At 38.9% G+C, this 11,282-nt stretch overlaps 1 protein-coding gene across 1 annotated transcript in view; it reads right to left on the bottom strand.

Moving 5' to 3' along the window:
- Positions 1-11,282, bottom strand: part of GALNT10 (polypeptide N-acetylgalactosaminyltransferase 10) — a 221,049-nt gene that overhangs the window by 104,364 nt on the left and 105,403 nt on the right. The window contains exon 3 of the mRNA XM_003782019.3: positions 9,670-9,808. Within this exon, the coding sequence (XP_003782067.1) occupies positions 9,670-9,808 (139 nt within the window). The remainder of the gene's footprint in view (positions 1-9,669; positions 9,809-11,282) is intronic.

Genomic DNA, 11,282 nt, shown 5'->3' on the forward strand with positions numbered 1-11,282 from the left:
TCCTCTATTATCTTTTTAATAGTTATAAAAACATAATGTAACTTATGTTACTCTTTCATTCCTGATATTGGTAATTTGTGTGTTCTCTTTTTCTCCTTAACAATCTGGTTGGAAGTTAACCAATTTAATTAGCCCTCTCAAAGAACTAGTTTTTTATTTCATTGATCTTATCTTTCTATTTTATATTTCATTGATCTCTGCTTTGACCTTTTTAATTTCCTATCCTCTGTTTATTATGGATTAATTTGCTCTTCTTTCTCTAGTTTCTGAAAGTAAAAACTGATGCCATCAATTTGAGACCATTCTTTTTTCTAATAAAGGCAGTTAATGCTACAAATTTTCCCTTAAGTACTGCCCTAGTGACATTCTACAAATTCTTATATAAATACTGCTTTAGTGGCATTCTACAAATTCTGGTATATTGTGTTTGCATTACCGTTCAGTCAAAATACTTCGTTTCCTTTTGATTTCGCCTTTGACTTATATGTTATTCATATGTAAGTTATATAGTTTCTAATCTTTTGGAAAATTTTAACAGATTGTTCTGTTATTGATTTCTAAATTTAATTCCCTTATGGTAGAGTGATACTTCACATCACTTTGAATCTTTTAAAATTTATGGAGACTTGTTTTCTGGCCCAGAATGTGATCTAACTTGGTAAATGTTTCATATGCACTTATAAAGGATATATATTCTGCTGTTATTGGGTGCGGTGTTCTATAAATATCAATTAGGTCATGGTGGTTGATAGTGCTATTCAAGTCTACTTATCTTTGCTGACTTTCTGTCTATTCTATCAACTTTTGAGAGAGACGTGTTGAAAATCTCATAATTGTGGTTATGTCTATTTTTCCTTACAGTTCTAAGTTTTTGGTTCATGTATTTTGAATTATTAAACATTTAGAATTGCTATGTCCTCCTGATGAATGACCCTTTTATTATGAAATAACCTTATTTACTCATAGTAATATTTTTTCCTGTGAAATCTACTTTGACCAATATTAATACAGCCATTGAAGCTTTCTTTTGACTAATGTTAGCATAGTTTATCTTTTTTATCTTTTAGTTTATATATTTTTATTTAAAGTGTGTTTCTTGCAGGTAACATGTAGTTTGATTTCTTATCCAATCTGACAATCTTTGCCTTTTAAATAGAATGATTAGAGCATTTACATTTAATGTGATCATGGATATGGTTAGGTGTATCATCTTGATAGTTGCTTTCTATTTCTTCTTTCTAGTCTTTGTTCCCTTGCCCTTCATTTTTTTGCCTTCTTTTGGATTAACTATGTATTTTTTATGACTTCATTTTATCTCCTTTGTTGGCTTAATTGCTTTAACTGTTTCATTATTTTAGTGCTTGCTTTAAGGTTTATATTATACCTTTTTAATCCATCATAGTCTACCTTCAAATGATACCATAACACTTCACATACAGTATGAGAACCTTAAAATAGCATATTAATATTTTTTCCCTCCAACCTTTATGTTGGTGTACACTTTACTTTTATATTTTTAAATCCAATATAAATTATATAACTTTTGGGTACACAATTATCTTTAAAAAGATTTAAACAACAAGAAAAAATAACATATATTTAACCACATAGCTACTATTCCCAGTGACCTTCATTTTTTGTGAGTAAAGATTTCTATTTTCATTGGATATAGAATTCTAGATTGACAGAATTTTTTTCTTTCAGTACTTTAAAGATGTTGCAATGCCATGTTCTGGCTTGCATTGCTCCCAATGAGAATTCTCCTATCGTCTTACCTTTGTTTCTCTGTATACACATAAAATGTTTTGTTTCACTGACCTCTTTAACATTTTTTTCTTCATCACTGGTTTTCAATGATTTGATTAACATATGACTTGATGTCATTTTCTTCATGTTTCTTGAGCTTGGGTTTCTTTGAGCATCTTAGATGTAGTTTTATAGCTGTCATTTAATTTGGGAAAATTTCAGACATTACTTCTATTCACAGGCTCTAATTACATGGCTGCTTAAAGTTGTCCCACAGATGACTGATGCTCTTTTCATTTTTAAAAATTCTTTTTCTCTCTGTTTCATTTTCTCATAGTTTCTTTTGGTATGTCTTCAAGTCTACTAATTTTTTTTCCTCCTAGAATATCTAATCAGCATTAATCTCAGGCAGTGCCTTTTTCATCTTAGATATTGCTAGTTTCATTTCCAGAAGGTTGATTTTGGTCTTTTCATATCTTACATGTCTCTACTCAACTTTTTAAATATATAGAATACGGTTATAATGACTGTTTTAATGTTCTCTGCTAATTCTAATGTCTACATTAACTCTGTGTTGGTTTTTTTTTATTTATTAAATCATAGCTGTGTACATTAATACTGTCATGGGGTATAGTGTGTTATTTTTATAGACAATTTGAAATATTTTCATCAAACTAGTTGACAAAGCCTTTGTGTCATTTTCTTAGTTATTGTGTTAAGACATTTATATTCTCCATTTAGAAAGATTCACATGTACCCTTATAAGATGCACCATAGGCATGATACCCCCAATCATCCTCCCTCCTCCCATCTTCCCCCTCTTCCCCCATATTCTTGGGCTATAATTGGGTTATCACTTTCCTATGAAAGCTATAAATTAGTTTCATAGTAGGGATGAGTACATTGGATACTTTTTCTTCCATTTTTGATGTACTTTGCTAAGCTCTACCTCCTTCATGTGTACATGGATGGAGTTGGAAAATATTCTTCTGTGTTGGTTTAGATTGAGTGATTAGCCTTTCAGCTGGAGACCATCTTCAAGTAATTCACCAAAATGACAAACACAAAGGGAAAGATGAGAGGCACCCGATACATATTCTCTAGGCCTTTTAGAAAACATGGAGTTGTTTTTTGGCCACATATATGTGAATCTATAGGAAAGGTGATATTGTAGACATCAAGGAATTAGGTACTATTCAAAAAGGCATGCCACACAAATGTTACCAGGGCAAAACTGAAAGGGTCTACAATGTTACCAGCATGCTGATGGTGTTACTGTAAACAAACAAGTTAAGGGCAAGATTCTTGCTAAGAGGATTTAATGTTTGTATTGAGCATATTAAGCATGTAGGAAGCCAAGATAGCTTCCTAAAATGCATGAAGGAAAATGATCAGAAAAAGAAGGAAGCCACAGAGAAAGGTACCTGGGTTCAAATGAAGTGCCAGCCTGCTCCAGCCAGAGAAGCACACTTTGTGAAACCAACAGGAAGGGGCTTGAGCTCCTGGAACCCATTCCCTATGAATTCATGGCATCATAGGTATACAGCATAGCAAAGAGGAGAACCAAAAGAACCAATGGAACCATGATATTAGGTGCTAGAACCTATTTATTCCCCATGAATTCACAGCATAATAGGTGTACAGCATAGTACATATGATAACCAAGAGATTCCATTAACAGTAATATAAGGTGCTGGAATCTATTCCCCATGAATTCACAGCATAATAGGTGTACAGCATAGTACACATGATAACCAAGAGATTCCATTAACAGTAATATAAGGTGCTGGAATCTATTCCCCATGAATTCATGGCATAAGTCATACAAAGCTTTGTCATATTCAATGCCAAGGTGTCTCCCTGAGCTACTGGAACTTTTTCCTTATGAATTCATGGCATAATAGGTATTAAAAATAAAAGGCTACTATTGTAAAAATGTTTCTCATCCTTGACTAAAAGTGTGGTATTCCCTTCTCCAAAGAAGAATTAAAGCAAATTTTAATAGTGAAAAAAGAAAAGCAGATTGAGTGATTGTTCTCATCATTATGGATCATGTTTCCTTGCATGCCTGGTAATCTCTGGATTTCACATTGTTTAGTGCTACATATTTTTATTTTCTATAATTATTCTCAAGCTTTGCTCTGGGATGCATTATGGTAATTAGAAACAGTTTAATTCTTTTGAGTCATAATATATGATTTTTTAGATTGGTCTAGAGCAGTGTTCAGTCTAGAGCTAATTAGTCCCCATGAAGGCAAAACTTTTCTAAATTCTCTGATTCCCATGAGTTATGAAGTTTTCCAGTCTGGATGGTGGGAAGAGATGCCATGGTTGGCCCTAAGTGAGCACTAGGCCCTGTTCCCTCTAGCCCTTTTAGGTAATTCTTTTCCTAGCCTCAGGTAGCTTCCTCACAGCCCAGTGAATAGCTGAGGGGACCCTATGCAGATCACTGTAGTTCTGTCTGTGTGCAGCTCTCTCATGTCCAGTTTTGCATCCTGTAAACTCAGGGTGCCTGAGCTTCCCTGGGCTTTCAGCTCCATCTCCTCAACTCAGGAAGTCCTCTGAGCTCTTCCTGGGCTCCCTCTGTTTACATCATGGCTGGGAACTCTCAAAGCAATAAGCTGGAGCAACTATAGGGCTCAACTCATTGGTTTCCTATCTTTTAGTAAGTATTATTCTTCTTTGTCTGATGTCCAGTCTTTTAAAAACCACTGCTTCATAAATGTTGTCCATTTATTAATTTTTTTTTTGGTTCTTTCAGGCAGAAGGGTAAACCAGGTTCCTGTTACTCTACCTTGGCCCAAATAGCATTTATTTGTCTGTGAGATCTGACAATTAAGTTTACAAACTCATCTTAGAAAAAGTGCTACATCCTCATTGCTGAATATCACTATAGTCACCTTCAAAGTACTCTCCTTGGGAATCTATGCACCAACACCAGCACCTAGTCCATCTTTCAAAGCAAGTTTGGAACTCTTTTTTTTACCTTTCATTACCCTTGATGTTCTGAATGTTACCAAAATGTCTTCCTTCCAATATTTTCTTTATCTTCAGGTAAAGAAAAAAGGCATTGCGGGCCAGATCAGGTGAGTAGGGAGGGTGTTCCAATACAGGTATTTGTTTACTGGGTAAAAACTCCCTCACAGATAGTGCCATGTGAGCTGGTGCACTGTCGTGATACAAGAGACATGAGTCGCTGGCTGAAATTTTCAGTTAAGATTTTCCTGTTTCTCTTTTGATATTTACGTGGTCTGCTGTGCTCCTCATAGTCAACTGATGATTTTGATGCACAATTTGATGAATTTTTGCAATGTTTTCATCAGCTCTCCTTGTCACTGGCCATCCTGATTGCTCCTCAACAGTGATACTTTCTTTCCCCTCAGAAAAATGTTTAACCCATTTTTACACTGCCTTTTTCTTCATGGTATTATCCCCATAAACTTGGACTAACATGTCCCTAAGTTCACTTCCAATCTTGCCAAGTTTAACAAGAAATTTTGATGTTTGTTCATTGTTCTAATTCGAGCTTCAACATTCTTGCAATAGCATACAAAAACACACAACAATAACTAATGATACTGAGCAAGACATCACCACATGTTGATACAAACATAACGATGGGACACTGATATGCCAAGTTTACAAAACCTTACTGAGTTGTTTGTACAGTTTTGTTAATGTAAATGCATGGTAGCAAGTTTGCAAACGTAATTGTCAGATCTTGTACGTGTATATTCATATTGGGGCACTATTATTACTTTAGCAAATGTGGTTGGTTGACTTAAATAAACTTCCCATGCCAGCAAGTTGATATTTTTTATGTATTAATTCATCAAATTGTGTACTTTTTTAAGAGATGGGTCTTGCTTTGTTGCCCAGGCTAGAGTACAATGGCATGATGATAGCTCACTGCAATGTTGAACTCCCGGGCTTAAGTAATCCTCCTGCCTCAGTGCCCCAAGTAGCTAGGACTATATGTGCATGCCACCATGCCTGGCTAAATTTTTATTTTTTTTGTTGAGATGGGGGTCTCACTCTGTTGTTCAGGCTGGCCTTAAACTCCTGGGCTCAATCTATCTTTCCACCTCAGCCTCCCAAAGTGCTGGGATTATAGGTGTGAACCACCACATCCAGACTAAATTATTTATTTAATATATGTTTGTCAAAGGTAATAGACTCTAACTCCTTTCCTTGGTGCTTCTGTATTGTATTCTGTTGAGGATGTAAAGGTACTCAGTAAAATACTAGCCTATTCTTTTGAGGAAACCCAGTACATACAATAACATGAATCATATTAATTTAGCAAAAAGGAAAATGCAAGAATGAGTATGGAAGCAGGAATCTGGTAGATTCTGTTCCGTTTATTATAATAAAGATTCCATTCAGGTTCACTCATTACTAAAGCTAAACCCATAGACTGGGGGAAGCAGGTCAGAATTGTAGACTGCTTTCATTCCCATCGTGGGTAATTTTTGCATGGCAGAAACTGACCACCCAAGCAGTGGGGTTTGCACAAGAACCCGCAGACCCCAGGCACTTCAGCCGCTGAAGTTTCCACGTGCATCAGCCCTGTGCTCTGGAGGGGCTTCCGAGTTTGGTTGCCAAGCAGCCCAGCAGGGCTCCCCAGGGAGTAGGGAAAGTGGGCCAGCCCACCAGCCAGCCTCTGTTCACTCTCACTTGGCAGGAGTTGCAGAGGGCAGGTCCTCTCCCAGCCAGCTGGCCGCCTCCCACTTGCAAGCCCAGCAAGTCTGGGCCAAACTGCCTCGCTTCCGTTCTCTGTGGCTGTGAGTTTCCCCAGCACAGCTTCTGGTGGAAGCAAAGGCAGCTGGCACAAACAAACAGCCCCTCAGTCCTGTTCTTGACACACTGTTGCCAAAATTCAGTTTGAAGGAATAAAAGGCAAACATAAACCTCAGCTCCTGCTGGAGAAGTTGTTTAAGCTTAAAAGAAACCGAAGGGAGTGAGCAGCTCAACTGCTCTAATTTACTCACACATTTCTGCTGTCAAACTGCGGGAAAGATTCCCCTCTGGAATAAAAGAAAAGCTCTTCAAGACATCTGTCAACTTATTTCTGAAAAGTCAGCTTCCACAATTGGCGACTCTAAGAAAGGGGGGCATCAGGAGCACTGGCTGTCATGATAGCTTTTGCACGGTTGGCTGGGTAGGCGGGTAATACAGGTGCCTGGGCCTCCTTAGCTTGATTGCCATTAGCTGCTAACAGGGGTTTTTCACCTTATTGATGCCAAAGGCCCCTCTACAGTCTGGAGAAGCCTACGGAGTGATGCTTATAACACATAAAATATAACAGATTGTAAAGAAAACCAATTAGACTGAAATATAGTTATCAAAATGTATTCAAAGCAGGGCTAGTGGTATGTCAGTCTATATTCCCAAATACTCAGGAAGCTGAGATGAGAGAATCACTTGAGTCCAGGAATTCAAGACTAACCTGGGCAACATTGTGAGACCCTATCTTAAAGAAAAAAAAAAATCAAGCAACAAGATTTGGTGGTAGTTCTAAAAACTATCTTCATTTTAAAGTAGTGATGGTTGTCAATGCCACTTCAAGAGGTCTCTTAAGTGATGTGAAAGTAAATGATTCCTTTGGGAGACAATGTTACAGGGTTTGTTACACATTCATAGCTGAAGGGAACACCAACTTTCCAGCTATGGGTTAATGAAAAGAAAAATGCAATGTTTTTCTCATCCAAGTTTTTGGACGCCTCTGAATTTTACCCACAGACCCATCCATGGAACTTAGGACTCCTAGATTAAGTTGTTTCTTTTTCTGGACTGTTGAGAAAGAGCATAGAAAAATAGGTGCTAGGTGGCCTGCTGGCTCCACTTTCTAAGTCCAGAGAAGGGGCGCCATCTTGCCTGGAAGCCTCTGGCCAGTCAGCTGTCTACCGCCATGTTCTTCCTCTTCTCCATCTAATTGGTCCTTTAGGGTGCAGTAGATAGTACCCTTCGGATGTTGTTCCTAGTCCCCAAGGGCTGGCACAGGGCTGTGAATATCCTCTGTGGTCCCACAGCAACTATGTCTACCCCTATTATTGATCTTCTCGACCCTGGTGACATGACCTGCTTATACTATCTGTCCCTACCCTTTGCACAAAAGTGGGGGCTCCTTTGAGGCAGCAATAATGGCTTACTTATTGTTATGTTCTTGGTGTTGAGCACATGGCTTAGCACATGGAAGACCATTAATATATATTTGCTGAATGGATGAATGGATAGACGAAAGCTGTGACCATGCTCAGCCTGCCTGTCATTGTAAGAATACTCCTCATTTCACACCAGAGATTCTTAATCCCAGTTATATTTGAGAATGGCTTTTGGAGATTTTAGAAAATACCCCTCAGAGGTTCAGATTCCAAAGCTCAGGGGTGAGGCCTTGGCCTTTGTATTTTTTAAAAACCACCCAGGCACAGCTATGGTTGAGAACTCACAGAACCACAAGAATAACAGTTGAAGTTAGAGTGCAATGCATGAACTTCTCAAATGAATTTCTTTCCTACATCCAGAAAGGTAAAATTAGTGTAGAATTCTGAATTCTGCAAGGGTCGAAACATGTAAATTGGGTTTCTTAAAATCAGAGCCAGGTCATAGTTCTGAATCCAGTAATATCTGTCATAACTCATCTAAACTCTCAGACTTAGATGTAAAAATTGGGGGCTTCACAGCTAAGACTGTGAAACAAATTGCAAACTCCAAAGGCAAGCACAGTGAGGCCCTACTCTGTCCTCTCACTCCAAGAAATCCTTGGGAAAGGGCCCAGTCTTGCTTCACAGTACATCTTACTGAGGATTCCCAGTTGTGTGTTTTCCTCATCTAAAAGTAAAGATGATGATAATAATGCCAGCCTCAAAGTATTGTTGAGACACAAAAGGAGGTGGTGGGGATGAAAGCCAATTGTAAGTCACCAGACGTGTTACAGCATCACCTGGAAGCCTATTTGAAATGCAAGTCTTGGGCCCCCACCAGACCTACTGACTCAGGAACTTTAGGGACTCAATATCCTGTGTTCTAATAACCCTCCAGGCGATCCTAATGCACATTCAGTTTAAGAACAGCTCTACTAGAAAACCATCACCACTCCCACACTGACCCTCGCTGACTATGTCCAGGCAGGCAGGACAGATTATGGTCTGGAGCATAGTTTTTAGTTAAATTGGAGTATAAGATCTGATTAGTGTCTTGGTCATCTCATGGCCTTCAGTGAGTTATGACTCTCATTTACATTTTCTCAACTATAAACTGGGCATCATTCCAGGACCTATTTCACAGCAGCCTGAGATGATATGAATGAAGGGTTTGGCATATGCTACCTGTTCAAAGAATGGTGCTGCCATTGTTACCCTCTTCATAATTGTTTACGATATGTTCTCTCTCAACATGATTCAAGGTAAGTTCTAACAAAGACACAAATACATAAGTAAACAGGATAGTTAAAAATTAAGAAAAAAAGAAATAAAAATATCACACACAGAAAGTGGAAAAAGTGAAGGTTGAAAAAGTCACTATAGCTGAGTACAGTGGCGTGCACTGTGTTACCAGCTACTTGGGTGGCTAAGTCTGGAGGATCACTTGAGTTTGAGACTATAGTCTGGGTAACATAAAAAAAAGTGACTACAATTATTGTCTAAGTTGGAGCCTGAACTTCCCTGTGTGCCTTGTTCCAGCTCCCTGAAAAGAAGAAGGAGCCTGGCTCTTCTGGAGAGAGTATCATTCCCCTGCCCTGCTCTGAGTTGGGCAAAATGTTGCTTGAAGTCACAGATTTGGGTGGATAAATCTTTGTGTGAAGGCCTGTGTAATGGGAGGGAGTCACCAGGAGTACTCCAAGCACCTGTCACTTTAATTAATTCTCAAAAAGAGCTGGGGCAAAACCCTTCAATCCCAGAATCAAAGAGATGTTACACTCACTTTGGGTGCCGGATGTCAGGGAGAGAACGATTCAGGGAGATTTTATCACTGACGTAGATGTTAAATCCATTTTCTCGGTATGCCTGATCCACTCGCTCAGCATCACTCATGGGGTAAGGCCTCCCTTGTTCTCCATTTCCTAGAGGCAAAGAGCAAATTCAATGTTGCTAATAACATGCATGGGGGTACTGTATATGGAGTGGGGAAAGAAGGGTGAAAAACAGGACTAAAAACAGATAAAACTTTACACTTAGATGCAGAGCATAACTCCAGATTTTGCAGCAGAGGGTGCCAAGAGGGGAGCGGAATGGCATTTCTTTAGTCACTTTACAGATTTTGTGCTCATGTAATCACAGCAGCCCTGCAGAGTAAACATGAGAGTTCTCATTGCTTAGAAAAATAAACTGAGACTCAGAAAAGTTATCAACCTGGGGTTTGTGGCTTCCAAAGTCTACATTCCTTCCACTTGGTCAGGAGCCCCAAACATCCTTGCTTTCAGAGAAGACCAATTGTCTGGACAGGAGGCCAGGCCCACCATTTATGAGCTGACCAACCTTCGGCAAGTCATACCAGCTTCTTCCTCTGATACCCACAGCACATTTGGGAGAGTCAAAAGAGAGGCTGCCTACACAAAAGCTCTCTGTAAACTATAAAATACTACACAAACATGAGAAAAATTATTCTCTAGCTAAGGCAAACTTTATATGTAAACCAAAATTGCCATAAATGACAAAGGATGCTTTGATTTTTTAGTTTGTATAAAAATTTTAAAAATTGTATTATTATTTATTTCCGTAGAATGAACAATAGTTCAGCCAGCTTTGATGTTGTTAAAAGCCAGCAAACAAATTAAGATCTGCCTTCAGGAATTGCCTGAAAAGTGTTGCTTTGAGTCACAGATTGGGGTGGATAAAGTGGTAGCTCTCCCTTCTCTGTATAATCTTTCTGGGAGAAAGAGTTCCTGATGCTCTAGGAAATTATTCTCTGGGTTTCTTGGGTGAGTGGTAAAGTCCACGCCAAACTTTGCAATAGTAGCCCAAGAATCTGCTATTGGTGAATGTCTTGAAGAAATGGAAATAAACCAGCTGGTTCAATATCACCTCACCTTCCGAGTTTATGGTCTGAGCAATACCCATTTACTTTGCAAAGTAAACACTGACAACATAGGCTTGCCAGGAAGGTAAAAGCTGGGAGGTGGAGCCCAGGGGCTGGGGCTACTCCAGTTCAGTCAGGTGAGGGACAGGACTCCACCATCCATAACTTGTAATACTCTGTGATAAGACATGGCTGACTAGAACCTAGGATAGATTCTGTAAGGGACACGAATACAAGAAGCAGCAAAAAAAGACCAGAAACATTTTAGAGGGAAGCCTCAGGAGGGCAATTCAGGGGAGCCATTCAGAGTTTAGGCTCTGGAGCTCGGCAAAGCAGAATTTGAGACCAGTCCCACCTGTCTCCAGCTATGTTGTCTTGGGCATGACTTTATAGCCCTTCTAAATCCCGGTTTTTGGCCTCTGTATTAATTGGAACAAGAAGGTTCAGTGTGATGATTAAGGAAGTACAGTGAGGAAAGACGCCTGGCATATAGCATTAAACAAACTCTAGTTAGAGTC

Source organism: Otolemur garnettii, unplaced genomic scaffold (genome assembly GCF_000181295.1).
Source record: "Otolemur garnettii isolate 467f Iridium unplaced genomic scaffold, OtoGar3 scaffold00003, whole genome shotgun sequence".
NCBI lineage: Eukaryota > Metazoa > Chordata > Mammalia > Primates > Galagidae > Otolemur > Otolemur garnettii.